The sequence below is a fragment of the Mesoplodon densirostris genome, chromosome 18, assembly GCF_025265405.1.
Source record: "Mesoplodon densirostris isolate mMesDen1 chromosome 18, mMesDen1 primary haplotype, whole genome shotgun sequence".
Classification (NCBI taxonomy): domain Eukaryota; kingdom Metazoa; phylum Chordata; class Mammalia; order Artiodactyla; family Ziphiidae; genus Mesoplodon; species Mesoplodon densirostris.
Window position 1 is genome coordinate 48877970 of NC_082678.1, and position 14051 is coordinate 48892020.

General features: G+C 44.3%; 1 protein-coding gene across 2 annotated transcripts in view; it reads right to left on the reverse strand.

Annotated features, from left to right (window-relative positions):
* Nucleotides 1-14051, reverse strand: part of NXN (nucleoredoxin) — a 159521-nt gene that overhangs the window by 26186 nt on the left and 119284 nt on the right. For both annotated transcript variants that reach the window (XM_060081320.1, XM_060081319.1), the window contains exon 2: nucleotides 5216-5333. In XM_060081320.1, coding sequence (XP_059937303.1) covers nucleotides 5216-5333 — 118 coding nt within the window. The remainder of the gene's footprint in view (nucleotides 1-5215; nucleotides 5334-14051) is intronic.

Sequence of the window (14051 nt, forward strand, 5' to 3'; positions counted from 1 at the left end):
TACTAACAGCCATAAAAGGAGAAATCGACAGTAACACACTCATAGTAGGGGACTTTAACACCCCACTTTCACCAATGGACAGATCATCCAAAATGAAAATAAATAAGGAAACACAAGCTTTAAATGATACATTAAACAAGATGGACTTAATTGATATTTATAGGACATCCCATCCAAAAACAACAGAATACACATTTTTCTCAAGTACTCATGGAACATTCTCCAGGATAGATCATATCTTGGGTCACAAATCAAGCCTTGGTAAATTTAAGAAAATTGAAATTGTATCAAGTATCTTTTCCGACCACAATGCTATGAGACTAGATATCAATTACAGGAAAAGAGCTGTAAAAAATAAAAACACATGGAGGCTAAACAATACACTACTTAACAACGAAGTGATCACTGAAGAAATCAAAGAGGAAATTAAAAAATACCTAGAGGGCCTCCCAGGTGGCGCAAGTGGTTGAGGGTCCGCCTGCCGATGCAGGGGATACGGGTTCGTGCCCCGGTCTGGGAGGATCCCATATGCCGCGGAGCGGCTGGGCCCGTGAGCCATGGCCGCTGAGCCTGCGCGTCCGGAGCCTGCGCGTCCGGAGCCTGTGCTCCGCAACGGGGGAGGCCACAACAGTGAGAGGCCCGCATACCGCAAAAAAAAAAAAAAAAAAAAATACCTAGAAACAAATGACAATGGAGACACGACGACCCAAAACCTATGGGATGCAGCAAAAGCAGTTCTAAGAGGGAAGTTTATAGCAATACAATCCCACCTTAAGAAACAGGAAACATCTCGAATAAACAACCTAACCTTGCACCTAAAGCAATTAGAGAAAGAAGAACAAAAACATCCCAAAGTTAGCAGAAGGAAAGAAATCATAAAAATCAGATCAGAAATAAATGAAAAAGAAATGAAGGGAACGATAGCAAAGATCAATAAAACTAAAAGCTGGTTCTTTGAGAAGATAAACAAAATTGATAAACCATTAGCCAGACTCATCAAGAAAAAAAGGGAGAAGACTCAAATCAATAGAATTAGAAATGAAAAAGGAGAAGTAACAACTGACACTGCAGAAATACAAAAGATCATGAGAGATTACTATAAGCAACTCTATGCCAATAAAATGGACAACCTGGAAGAAATGGACAAATTCTTAGAAATGCACAACCTGCCAAGACTGAATCAGGAAGAAATAGAAAATATGAACAGACCAATCACAAGCACTGAAATTGAAACTGTGATAAAAAATCTTCCAACAAACAAAAGCCCAGGACCAGATGGCTTCACAGGCGAATTCTATCAAGCATTTAGAGAAGAGCTAACACCTATCCTTCTCAAACTCTTCCAAAATATAGCAGAGGGAGGAACACTCCCAAACTCATTCTACGAGGCCACCATCACCTTGATACCAAAACCAGACAAGGATATCACAAAGAAAGAAAACTACAGGCCAATATCACTGATGAACATAGATGCAAAAATCCTCAACAAAATACTAGCAAACAGAATCCAACAGCACATTAAAAGGATCATACACCATGATCAAGTGGGGTTTATTCCAGGAATGCAAGGATTCTTCAATATATGCAAATCAATTAACGTGATACACCATATTAACAAATTGAAGGAGAAAAATCATATGATCATCTCAATAGATGCAGAGAAAGCTTTCGACAAAATTCAACACCCATTTATGATAAAAACCCTGCAGAAAGTAGGCATAGAGGGAACTTTCCTCAACATAATAAAGGCCATATATGACAAACCCACAGCCAGCATCGTCCTCAATGGTGAAAAACTGAAACCATTTCCACTAAGATCAGGAACAAGACAAGGTTGCCCACTCTCACCACTCTTATTCAACCTAGTTTTGGAAGTTTTAGCCACAGCAATCAGAGAAGAAAAGGAAATAAAAGGAATCCAAATTGGAAAAGAAGAAGTAAAGCTGTCACTGTTTGCAGATGACATGATACTATACATAGAGAATCCTAAAGATGCTACCAGAAAACTACTAGAGTTAATCAATGAATTTGGTAAAGTTGCAGGATACAAAATTAATGCACAGAAATCTCTGGCATTCCTATATACTAATGATGAAAAATCTGAAAGTGAAATCAAGGAAACACTCCCATTTACCACTGCAACAAAAAGAATAAAATATCTAGGAATAAACCTACCTAAGGAGACAAAAGACCTGTATGCAGAAAATTATAAGACACTGATGAAAGAAATTAAAGATGATACAAATAGATGGAGAGATGTACCATGTTCTTGGATTGGAAGAATCAACATTGTGAAAATGACTCTACTACCCAAAGCAATCTACAGATTCAATGCAATCCCTATCAAACTACCACTGGCATTTTTCACAGAACTAGAGCAAAAAATTTCACAATTTGTATGGAAACACAAAAGACCCCGAATAGCCAAAGCAATCTTGAGAACGAAAAATGGAGCTGGAGGAATCAGGCTCCCTGACTTCAGACTATACTACAAAGCTACAGTAATCAAGACAGTATGGTACTGGCACAAAAACAGAAAGATAGATCAATGGAACAGGATAGAAAGCCCAGAGTTAAACCCACGGACATATGGTCACCTTATCTTTGATAAAGGAGGCAGGAATGTACAGTGGAGAAAGGACAGTCTCTTCAATAAGTGGTGCTGGGAAAACTGGATAGGGACATGTAAAAGTATGAGATTAGATCACTCCCTAACACCATACACAAAAATAAGCTCAAAATGGATTAAAGACCTAAATGTAAGGCCAGACACTATCAAACTCTTAGAGGAAAACATAGGCAGAACACTCTATGACATAAATCACAGCAAGATCCTTTTTGACCCACCTCCTAGAGAAATGGAAATAAAGACAAAAATAAACACATGGGACCTAATGAAACTTAAAAGCTTTTGCATAGCAAAGGAAACCATAAACAAGACCAAAAGACAACCCTCAGAATGGGAGAAAATATTTGCAAATGAAGCAACTGACAAAGGATTAATCTCCAAAATTTATAAGCAGCTCATGCAGCTCAATAACAAAAAAACAAACAACCCAATCCAAAAATGGGCAGAAGACCTAAATAGACATTTCTCCACAGAAGATATACAGACTGCCAACAAACACATGAAAGGATGCTCAACATCTTTACTCATTAGAGAAATGCAAATCAAAACTACAATGAGATATCATCTCACACCAGTCAGAATGGCCATCATCAAAAAATCTAGAAACAATAAATGCTGGAGAGGGTGTGGAAAAAAGGGAACACTCTTGCACTGCTGGTGGGAATGTGAATTGGTACAGCCGCTATGGAGAACGGTATGGAGGTTCCTTAAAAAACTACAAATAGAACTACCACATGACCCAGCAATCCCACTACTGGGCATATACCCTGAGAAAACCATAATTCAAAAAGAGACATGTACCAAAATGTTCATAGCAGCCCTATTTACAATAGCCCGGAGATGGAAACAACCTAAGTGTCCATCATCGGATGAATGGATAAAGAAGATGTGGCACATATATACAATGGAATATTACTCAGCCATAAAAAGAAATGAAATTGAGCTATTTGTAATGAGGTGGATGGACCTAGAGTCTGTCATACAGAGTGAAGTAAGTCAGAAAGAGAAAGACAAATACTGTATGCTAACACATATATATGGAATTTAAGAAAAAAAAATGTCATGAAGAACATAGGGGTAAGACAGGAATGAAGACACAGACCTACTAGAGAATGGACTGGAGGATATGGGGAGGGGGAAGGGTAAGCTGTGACAAAGTGAAAGAGCGGCATGGACATATATACACTACCAAACGTAAGGTAGATAGCTAGTGGGAAGCAGCCGCATAGCACAGGGAGATCAGCTCGGTGCTTTGTGACCGCCTGGAGGGGTGGGATAAGGAGGGTGGGAGGGAGACGCAAAAGGGAGGGGATATGGAAACATATGTATATGTATAACTGATTAAATTTGTTATAAGGCAAAAAATTTTTTAAAAAATAAATAAAAGATATATTAAAAAAAAAAAGAATCAGCTGGGGAATTGTAAAATTCCCCACCCCCAGAGATTCTGATTCAGCTGGTCTGGGTTGGGGCCCAGGGAACACAGCGAGATGAGAATTTCAGTCTACTGAAAGGAAAGCGTAAAACCACTCAACCCAGATGGTCGACATTCTGGTGACACGTAAGCCCCAGGCAGGAAGAGCAAATGATATGCTCCCCCACTCAACAGAACAGTTTTTTCTCACAGGGTGGTCCAGGGACCACTGCCTCAAAATCGCCTGGGGTGGGTGGAGGATGGGAGGGAGAAAGAAGCACAGCCTGGCTGAAAAAGCAGGTGGCCAAGCCCACCCTGAAACAAATGGATCCAAAAATCTCTGGGGGTGGAGGCGGGGAAGCTGGGTTTTTAACAAGCTTCAGAGTGGGGTGTGTGTGTGCGTGTGTGTTTACATTTCAGAAGGTAAAGACTTGGTTCTACCTGCCCTGGTTTTTACTGAGGACAATTCTTTGAAGCAGGTGAAATTTTTACTGGGAAAATTTGTGACCCGGGTTGAATCCTCCAATTGGATCAGTAAGTAAGGGAAAGAAGATCTTGTAACACTTTTATGACGTTTATGACTCCAGTGCACAGGGTTGGGGGGCGGGGGTTGAGAGAAGGAGAGAAACAGGCCCTGGACAGCCTCTGAGCAGGGTGATGAGAGCCACCCAGGCACAGCCAGCCACCCGGCCAGTCAGCAAGACCAAGGCTTAGGACTTGAGCAGCCCCAGGAACTGAGGGGCCCTCACCGCCAGGCCAGCAGAGCAATGCAGAGATTGCGACTTTGCTACGGTAAAATTTTAATGAGAAAAAACTCCCGAAACCACACAGCCTGCCTCTGATTGTGAAGATGAGAGCTGCCGTTGAAACAGCACTAGGAGTCGGAATCTGGGCTCAAGCCGCTTCTCAATGGCCTCCTCAGCCCTCAAAGCTAAACTTCCTTTTTCAGATTCCATCTCCGCTGGCCCATGAACTAAAGCCCCCACGAGGGACATTCTGATCTCCGTAAAAATCTTAACCATGACCTGGAGAATACTGTAATTTCATCAAGACAATATTCTCTAGCCAAGTAAACCCACACTCATGTATTTCCTTTATATCCTCTGTACCAACAGGGGAGGGCAGGGCAGGGGGCAGAGCAGGGGGTACGGGTGGACAAAGCAAGGCCTTACCCTCTGGGTCATCGCGGATCACCAGCAGCCCATTCCTGCACACGACCTTCCCGGTGCTGGCGTCTAAGAATATTAGTGATGGAATGTTGGAAATTCGATATTTGTTCCAAAGTTTAAGCTATAAGAAGAAAAGTAAAAGAAGGTGGTTAAATCCAAACCAGATTAATTGCAGAGTTCTTCGGAGCCTCCTGGGCCTCAGGGGTAGACAGGCTGGAAAACACGAAAGTACAGATTAAATGAATTACTGATCGAAAGCAGGGCTGGCTGGGCAAAAGGGACAAGAGAAGCTACAATCCCACTTGTCCCTGCGGCCTGAGACAGTGGAGCGGACCCCAAGTCAGAGCCACACCCAGGCTCAAGTCGCAGCAGAGGCCGACGGAGGACCACACTCGCCCTGGGTGAGCTTTTCTCTCCTACCTCTCCCGTGGGCACTGTCTCTAAGAAGCACGAACGTGAAGATGGATCAGGCATCTTTCAAATACAGTCAGACCTCCACCAGGTGGTTAAGGCAGGAAGAGAGGCTTTTTATTCTCCACCCTATCATCAGGCAGGTGTTTGGCCGTGTCCCCTTGGCCCCAAGGGAGACGGGACAAGGGCATTCAACAGATGACCAAGAGTTAAAACCAGCCCCTCTCTCCACTTCACCAGGTCCATGCACCGAAATATAGGTAGTCGCTCTAAGTGTGTGCCACTCAGCCTGCAAACACTTGGGAAGCACGAGCCTCAGCCAGCCCCAACCCTCATTTCCCTGTGCCACTTAAAACAATCCCCAGTCCTTGGCAGGTTCCTGTAGTCAGCTGCGCCAGCTGTCAGAGGGCCAGGGTCTGAGAGCCGAGGCTGAGAAAGTGTGAAGGCGACGGCCCAGGGCTAGGAGCCGAGTGTGTACTGGCTCCTTTGTAAGCTCCTGGCCGTCTGGGTGGTGCTGCTCAGGTGGGCCGCTGAGAGCTCTGGAACTGAACTGCCAAGGCCAGAAAGTGACGTAAAGAAATGAAATGTTGAATTACCGATGCACCTCCAGAAAAGAAAGAAACAAGGGGAGATTGCAGGATGGCCCACTGGTGATTCAGCTGTGAGCCTCCCTTCTGGGGGCCTGGGGCCCAGACAGGAGGGGCTGGCCCTGTGGGCACTGGCACAATAGGGTATGGAGGTGTCGAGGGAAACAGGCATCAGAAATCCAGCTGCATAAAGCAGAGGAAAAGGCATGGGTGGCTGTGATCATTGTTTTTAACTCAGTCCCAAGCAGCTAGGGAGTTGGGCAGGGTATCTGCCAAGAAATGTGAGGCCTACCCAGCCTATGGAGACCCGGGTCTTGGCAGGAAGGGTTGTGAGACCCCATCTCTAACTGGGTGGGCCCCCCTTAGTGCTGCATCTTTTTCCCAGCCTCACGTTTCCACTGGGCTCCCCAAACCGGCCAGGACCTCAGATCAAGGGTGACTCTGCCCATAAAGTTTCCAGTGACCGATTTTGCACTATTGCCGAGAAACCCGATACAGGATTCAGATTAAACATTCTTAAGAGGTTCAACAACACAAGACCAGCCTACCAGTGGGATTAGCTTTACAAGTTTGCTGGTACCAGGATCCAGCCAGGCTTAAAAAAAAAAAAAAAAAAGGTGGGGTGGGGGTGGGGGATTAAGGTTATCAGATTTTTCTGATTTGAAAAATAACTACTGGGGGGAAAAGTAACTATTGGGAAAAATGGGAAACATAGCAAACCACAAAAACTGAGATAAAAATAACCCATGACTCATCACTTATGAAAGCTTAGACAATTTTATATTCCACCAATGGCAAATGAGAGCACCCATTTCCTGGTACTCTCACCAACATTATCACTACCATTAGTTTTCCCAGTTGGATAGGAAAAAATGATGCTCAATTTTGTTGCTTATCTTTCTTTTACTTACTGATGTTTAGGAGATACACATCTATCTCACTGTTGTAAATGCACTGTTTTTCCCAAGATGTTTTTTTTACACGTGGTAAGTGCTGCAATTCATTCAACAGATATTAACTGAGCACCTACTATGTGCCAGCCCAAGGGACAAGAAAGAACAAGGCAGATGACATGGCTGCCTTTGCAGAGCTTCTATTCTAGTGGGAGAGACAGACAATATAAGCAAGAATATATAGAGAAAAATAATTTCAGGCACTTGTAAGCAATAAAAAGAAGCCAGAGCAGGGTAAGAGCGAAGGCCCACTGGGGGAGTGGTGCACGTTTTAGCGAGTGCTCTGGAAGGCATCTTTGAAGAAATGGCATTTGAGCACAGATAATGACATGAAACAAGTCACGTGCACATGGGGGAAGGCTGAATGGGGAAGGTGAGAGTGGACGCAGCCAGACAGTCAGGGAGGGGAGCCACGATGAGGTCAGGAGGGCAGTTGTGGGCCAGATCTTCAAGGCCCTGTAGACGTGTAAAAATAACGGAACTTTATTCTAAGCATACAGTCAGACCTCCATATCCACAGGTCCCGCATCTGCGGATTCAACCAAGCGCAGATCAAAAATATTCGGGGGAGGGCCTCCCTGGTGGCGCAAGTGGTTGAGAGTCCGCCTGCCGATGCAGGGGATATGGGTTCGTGCCCCGGTCTGGGAGGATCCCATATGCCGCGGAGCGGCTGGGCCCGTGAGCCATGGCCGCTGAGCCTGCGCGTCCGGAGCCTGCGCGTCCGGAGCCTGTGCTCCGCAACGGGGGAGGCCACAACAGTGAGAGGCCCGCATACCGCAAAAAAAAAAAAAAAAAAAAAAAAAAAAAAATATTCGGGGGAAAATAAAATCAAGAAAGTTCTAAAAAGCAAAGCTTAAATTTGCCAAGCACAGGCAACTATTTACATAGCGTTTGCATTGTAGGTATAACTATTTACGTTATAGGTACACTGTATTAGGGATTGTAAGCAATCTAGAGAAGATCTGAAGTGTACAGGAGGATGTGTATAGGTTATATGCAAACACCATGCGATTTTATATAAGGGACTTGAGCATCCGCAGATTTTGGTATCTGCGAGGATCCTAGAGCCTTGGATGAGACCAGGTGAGGTCATCCAAGGAGAAGACACGGCTACAGAGGAAAAGGGACCCCAGGGGAGAGCCGGGTACCACCTACAGCAGGCTGAGGAGTGATGAGCGACACAGGAAAACAGGGAGACTCCAGTGTCCCAATAGGCAGGTGAGCAAAGTGTTTTGGAGAGGAGAGTGCGGGCCACTGTGTCAAATGCCCTGAGATGCTGAATAAGATGAGGACAGAGGACTGACCGGTGGATGTGGCACCAATGGTCCCATGTGACCTTGCTGGGGTCGGGGAGGAGTCAGCGCAGGGGTGAAGCTGACAGACACACTGGAATGAAGAGGGAAGGACGGGGCACAGCTCTGTCCAGCACACAGGCCTACAATGGGCCTGGGACCCAGACAAGTCCGAGTCGTCCCAACAACACGTGAAACATCAAGAGGAGAATAACAGAAAGAAGAAAGGTTATAAAAAGAGGAGAGGGCCTCCCTGGTGGCGCAAGTGGTTGAGAGTCCGCCTGCCGATGCAGGGGATACGGGTTCGTGCCCCGGTCTGGGAGGATCCCATATGCCGCGGAGCGGCTGGGCCCGTGAGACATGGCCGCTGAGCCTGCGCATCCGGAGCCTGTGCTCCGCAGCGGGAGAGGCCACAACAGTGAGAGGCCCGCATACCGCAAAAAGAAAAAAAAAAAAAAAAAAAAGAGGAGAAAATAGCAGATAAGGGGCTGAGGTAGTGACTACAGGCAACTCTCTTTAAGAGTGTTGCTGTAAAGGAAGCAAAGAAATGGGATTGTAGCTGGAAAAATACATGATGAGGTCAGAGGGAGGATATGTTAAAGATGGGAGATACTGTAATATATGCAACGGGGAATAATACAGAAAAGAAAGAAGAAAACTGATGAAAAGGAAAAGTGTAGAAGCCAAGTCCTTGAATAGGCAAAAAGGTGGGATCCAGGTCACAAATGGAAAGATGGAATTGTAAAAACAGCTAATTTTTAAATATACAGTCATTCCTCGGTATCCACAGGGGACTGGTTCCAAGACCTGCCGCAGATACCAAAATCCTGGAATGCTCAAGGTGGCCCACCATATTCTCGGTTCCACATCTGCAGATTCAACCATCCACAGATAGCGCAGTACTATAGTATTTACTATGGGAAAAAAACACCAAAACTGTGTATAAGTGACCCACACAGTTAAAACCCATGTTGTTCAAGGGTCAACTATACACATTTCAAAGTACTTTTTTAGTCTGAATAAAAAATCATGCCATTTGCAAATAAAAACAACTTCATCTTCTTTTTTCAATATTTATATTACTTCTTTTCTTTTCTTTTCTTTTCTTTTTTGCGGTACGCGGGCCTCTCACTGTTGTGGCCTCTCCCATTGCGGAGCACAGGCTCCAGGCGCGCAGGCTCAGTGGCCATGGCTCATGGGCCCAGCCTCTCCACGGCATGTGGGATCCTCCCGGACCGGGGCACGAACCCATGTCCCCTGCATCGGCAGGCAGACTCTCAACCACTGTGCCACCAGGGAAGCCCTTATTTCCTTTTCTTGTAGAACCATTCTGGCTGGAATTTCCAGAACAATATTAAGTAGCCAGCATCCTTATCTTCTACCTGACTGTAATGGATATATCTTTAATATTTTACTATCTTATGTAATATTAGCCATTGCGTTGAGACAGATATCCTTTAACATGTTAAACAAAACAGTCTTGAATGTTATCCAGCCTGAAAAAGGAAGGGTATGCTACAATAAGGATGAACATTGTGGACATATGCTAAGTGAAATAAGCCGGTCACTGAAAGACAAATACTGGATAATTCCACTTAAATGAGGTACTTAGAGTAGTCAAAATCATAAAGACAGAAATTGTAATGGTAGTTGTCAGGGGGTAGGGGGGATGGGAGAAAGAGTTACTATTAAATGGGTATAGAGCTTCAGTTTTACAAAGATGAAAAAGGTTATGGGGATAGATGGTGGTGATGGTTGCACAACAACATGCATGAATATATTTAATACCACTGCAATGTACACTTAAAAATAGTTAAGATGGTGAATTTTATGTTATGTCTATTTTACCATAATTAAAAAAAAATAGCCTTCCTTAACTCTTTGAACAAAAGTTTTATCAGGAAAAGGGCTTTCCCGGTGGCACAGCGGTTGGGAGTCTGCCTGTCAATGCGAGGGTCCCGGGTTCGAGTCCTGGTCCAGGAGGATCCCGCATGCCACAGAGCAACCAGGCCCGTGCGCCACGGCTGCTGAGCCTGCGCTCTGGAGCCGCGAGCCACAACGACTGAGCCCGCATGCCACAGCTACTGAGGCCCGTGCGCCTGGAGCCCGTGCTCCGCAACAAGAGTGGCCCCCGCTCACTGTGACTGGAGAGGGCCTGCGCACAGCAGCGAAGACCCAGCACAGACAATGGTAAATAAATAAATAAAACAATGGATCTATTAAAAAAAATAAAAGTTTTATCAGGAATGGATGGTTACTTTAAGGTTATTCTTTTGACTTGTTGTGGTAGATTTCATTAGTAACCACTCTACAGTTAAACCATCCTTGCCTTCATAGAAGAAATCTTCCCTGGTCACATGTATTGTTAAGGGATCACTATAATCATATCTCCCCAGGGACTTGGGACTCCCACAAGCAAATGGCATCTTGTAACAACAAGCTTTTTGGTAGCTAGTCTTTTTCCTAAAGGAAACTGCAGGCTGTGAGCTTTAAATATAAAGATGGCAGATGTAATGGGATTGTAATACAGCGGTTTGAATGTAGGCACCCATATTATACTTGAAACATAAGCATGTGATTGGCTCTTGGTTAGATATTTTTCGAGGAATGGTGGCTTATGGTACCTGGGCAACATAGCCCCTAAATGCTGGGCCACTCAGTGCGAGTCAGGACCATCCCCCAGCTGATGTCATAAAAGGAGGACCTGAGGATGAGGCCTGCTTAGTGTAGTACCTTTTAAGACTCTAAAAATAGAGGTGTTGTCCCCTCCCCCATAACAGATAAGGAAGAATTCAATTTTTTCTGGGTCCCTTATGTAGGCAGAAGGACTATAACACCCTCCCCTTGTCCTACCTCAGATCATCACAGATATTTCTTTTCTCCCAATATCCTCCTTAGAGAGGGAAGAAACTGTAACCCCTATGACCCTTATCTTCCTCCCTCCCTAGAGAGCCTCCCCTTTCTTTCCCACTGGATCTCAAGGAAGACAGGAGGTCATGGCTGTGTTTTGTCCATTGTTGTTTCCAAGTAAAGGCCCACTGGGTTAATGGGAAAAAATTATGTTTCTAGACTCACATCTGACGCTGAAAAGTTGATCCTTTCGTAGACTAACGTATCATGGCCTAGTTTTATATGATAGTGATTTATTTAGGAACTTATGTCATTCATCAGTGATTTATAGATTTGCTTGGGACTATCTGTCTCAGGTTTTAGCATCCCGATTACTCTGCTCTGAAACTGTGCAGAAGGCATAAGAATGATCATTCCAACCATGTCAATTTATGTTAGAAAAGTCACACAGGTCCGCTTTGATGATTCTTTTATGCCAACTGGAAATGAGCTTCAAGAAATGATCACCAAGATTCACCTCTGTGCCTTTAAGTGTGGCTGACATCTCAAGTCCACTAAAGGTTTTCAAAAAGGCCTCTTAAAACATTGGTTTCATAACCATTTTGGGGTCACAGACACTTTTGATGATAAAAGCTACATATAGATCCTTTCCCCAGAGGAAAATACACATGCACAAAAAAGTCTGTGTGTAATTTCATAGAGTTCGTGATTTCTTTGAAGCCAGATTATTGAACCTGTCTGATTCCAAGAGGTCTATAGACCCCAGAAAAAGACCCCCTTCTTTTAAGAGTTCACTTTAGTACATGGCTTAACCCTGATTCAACTGGGAGAACTATGATATTGCCCCATCTTTACTCTTGTCATGAAAATTTCCTCTAATAAAAGTCAGCATTTACCTAAACTCAAAGATGACGCAATGGTGAAGAGTGGGAGGTTAAAATCTCACTATATGCAGCTGCCATCTTCCCAAACTTATTCAGAGCTGGGTACCGCCGGTGGTCTCCAATTCATCCCTTTGCCTTCAGGATGGTGAAGATCAGAACCACCTGGGACAGGGCACTAATGTTGCTTATTTTTTAAGGATCCCTAGGAAATGAGCTCATAGTCTTTCCTGGTATGATATTAGAGCATTTAACCAGAGTCAGGAGCATAAGTGCTTCTACATTATCTCAAAGCTCTTCTTGGGAGGAAATAATGGTGGTGGAGGAAGCAAGTGGGCTTCGGAGCGCCTGGGTTTCCATCCTGGCCCTGACATCTCAGTAGATGTCAGTAGGTGACACGGTACCAGACCTTGGGCAGGTCACACCTGCTGGCCTAGCACGGTCATACCCACATCGCAGGATGAATACAGAACTTAAACGACGTAACGTGTGTGGAGACACTCTGAAAACTAAAGCATTACACACATGAGACACATTATTAATATCTGAATCAAATTTATGCTTATTTCCCCCTTGTCTTGTCAGCATCCTTTTCAAAAAATGTTTTCCTGTCAACTCTATTTTAAAGTTAATCAATCAACTGCCTAGGCTGCATATAAAACTCAGAAAACAGGGATTTCCTTCTGTAGCAAGTGGTCTCTTTGCCATAAGCACCTTCTGCAAAACACGTACATATTTGGGGCCCAGTTTAATGTGGTCCGTTTGCCTTCCTCCCTCCCTTTCTTCCTCCCACCTCCCATTTTGGCTTTCCAGGTTTTAAAGGGGCAACTGGATTTTTTTTCTTAAACTGACCCTGGATTTTGCCTTTCTCTCTTTTTAAGAGAACTCTGACCTCACGTCTGATTCTGCCTTGGAAGTGTGAAATACCATACAGTCTGCTACCAAAGAGTGTAGGAGGGAGAGGAGCCATGCCAGGCGGTTCCCATCCCAGCACCTGAAACTGGGAGGTGGACTGAGGGCAGGAGCTCCTTCCAGGTCACCAGGACAAAGAAGGCTAACGGCTACTGAACAGGTTCATTAGAAGGGCCACGCTGACCGGCACTGCTGCAGGTGAGAGAGACCCAGTGACTTTCACATCCAATGCCTGCTCTCACTCCAGTGACCGTCCTGGTACAACATCCACCCAGAGTTCATTTTTTTTTTAATTTTTATTTTTTTATTTTTTGCTTTATAACAAATTAAATCAGTTATACATATACATATGTTCCCATATCCCCTCCCTTTTGCGTCTCCCTCCCACTCTCCCCATCCCACCCCTCCAGGTGGTCACAAACCACCGAGCTGATCTCCCTGTGCTATGAGGCTGCCTCCCACTAGCTATCTACCTTACATTTGGTAGTGTATATATGTCCATGCCGCTCTTTCACTTTGTCACAACTTACCCTTCCCCCTCCCCATATCCTCCAGTCCATTCTCTAGTAGGTCTGTGTCTTTATTCCTGTCTTACCCCTATGTTCTTCATGACATTTTTTTTCTTAAATTCCATATATATGTGTCAGCATACAGTATTTGTCTTTCTCTTTCTGACTTACTTCACTCTGTATGACAGACTCTAGGTCCATCCACCTCATTACAAATAGCTCAATTTCATTTCTTTTTATGGCTGAGTAATATTCCATTGTATATATGTGCCACATCTTCTTTATCCATTCATCCGATGATGGACACTTAGGTTGTTTCCATCTCCGGGCTATTGTAAATAGGGCTGCTATGAACATTTTGGTACATGTCTCTTTTTGAATTATGGTTTTCTCAGGGTATATGCCCAGTAGTGGGATTGCTGGGTCATGTGGTAGTTCTATTTG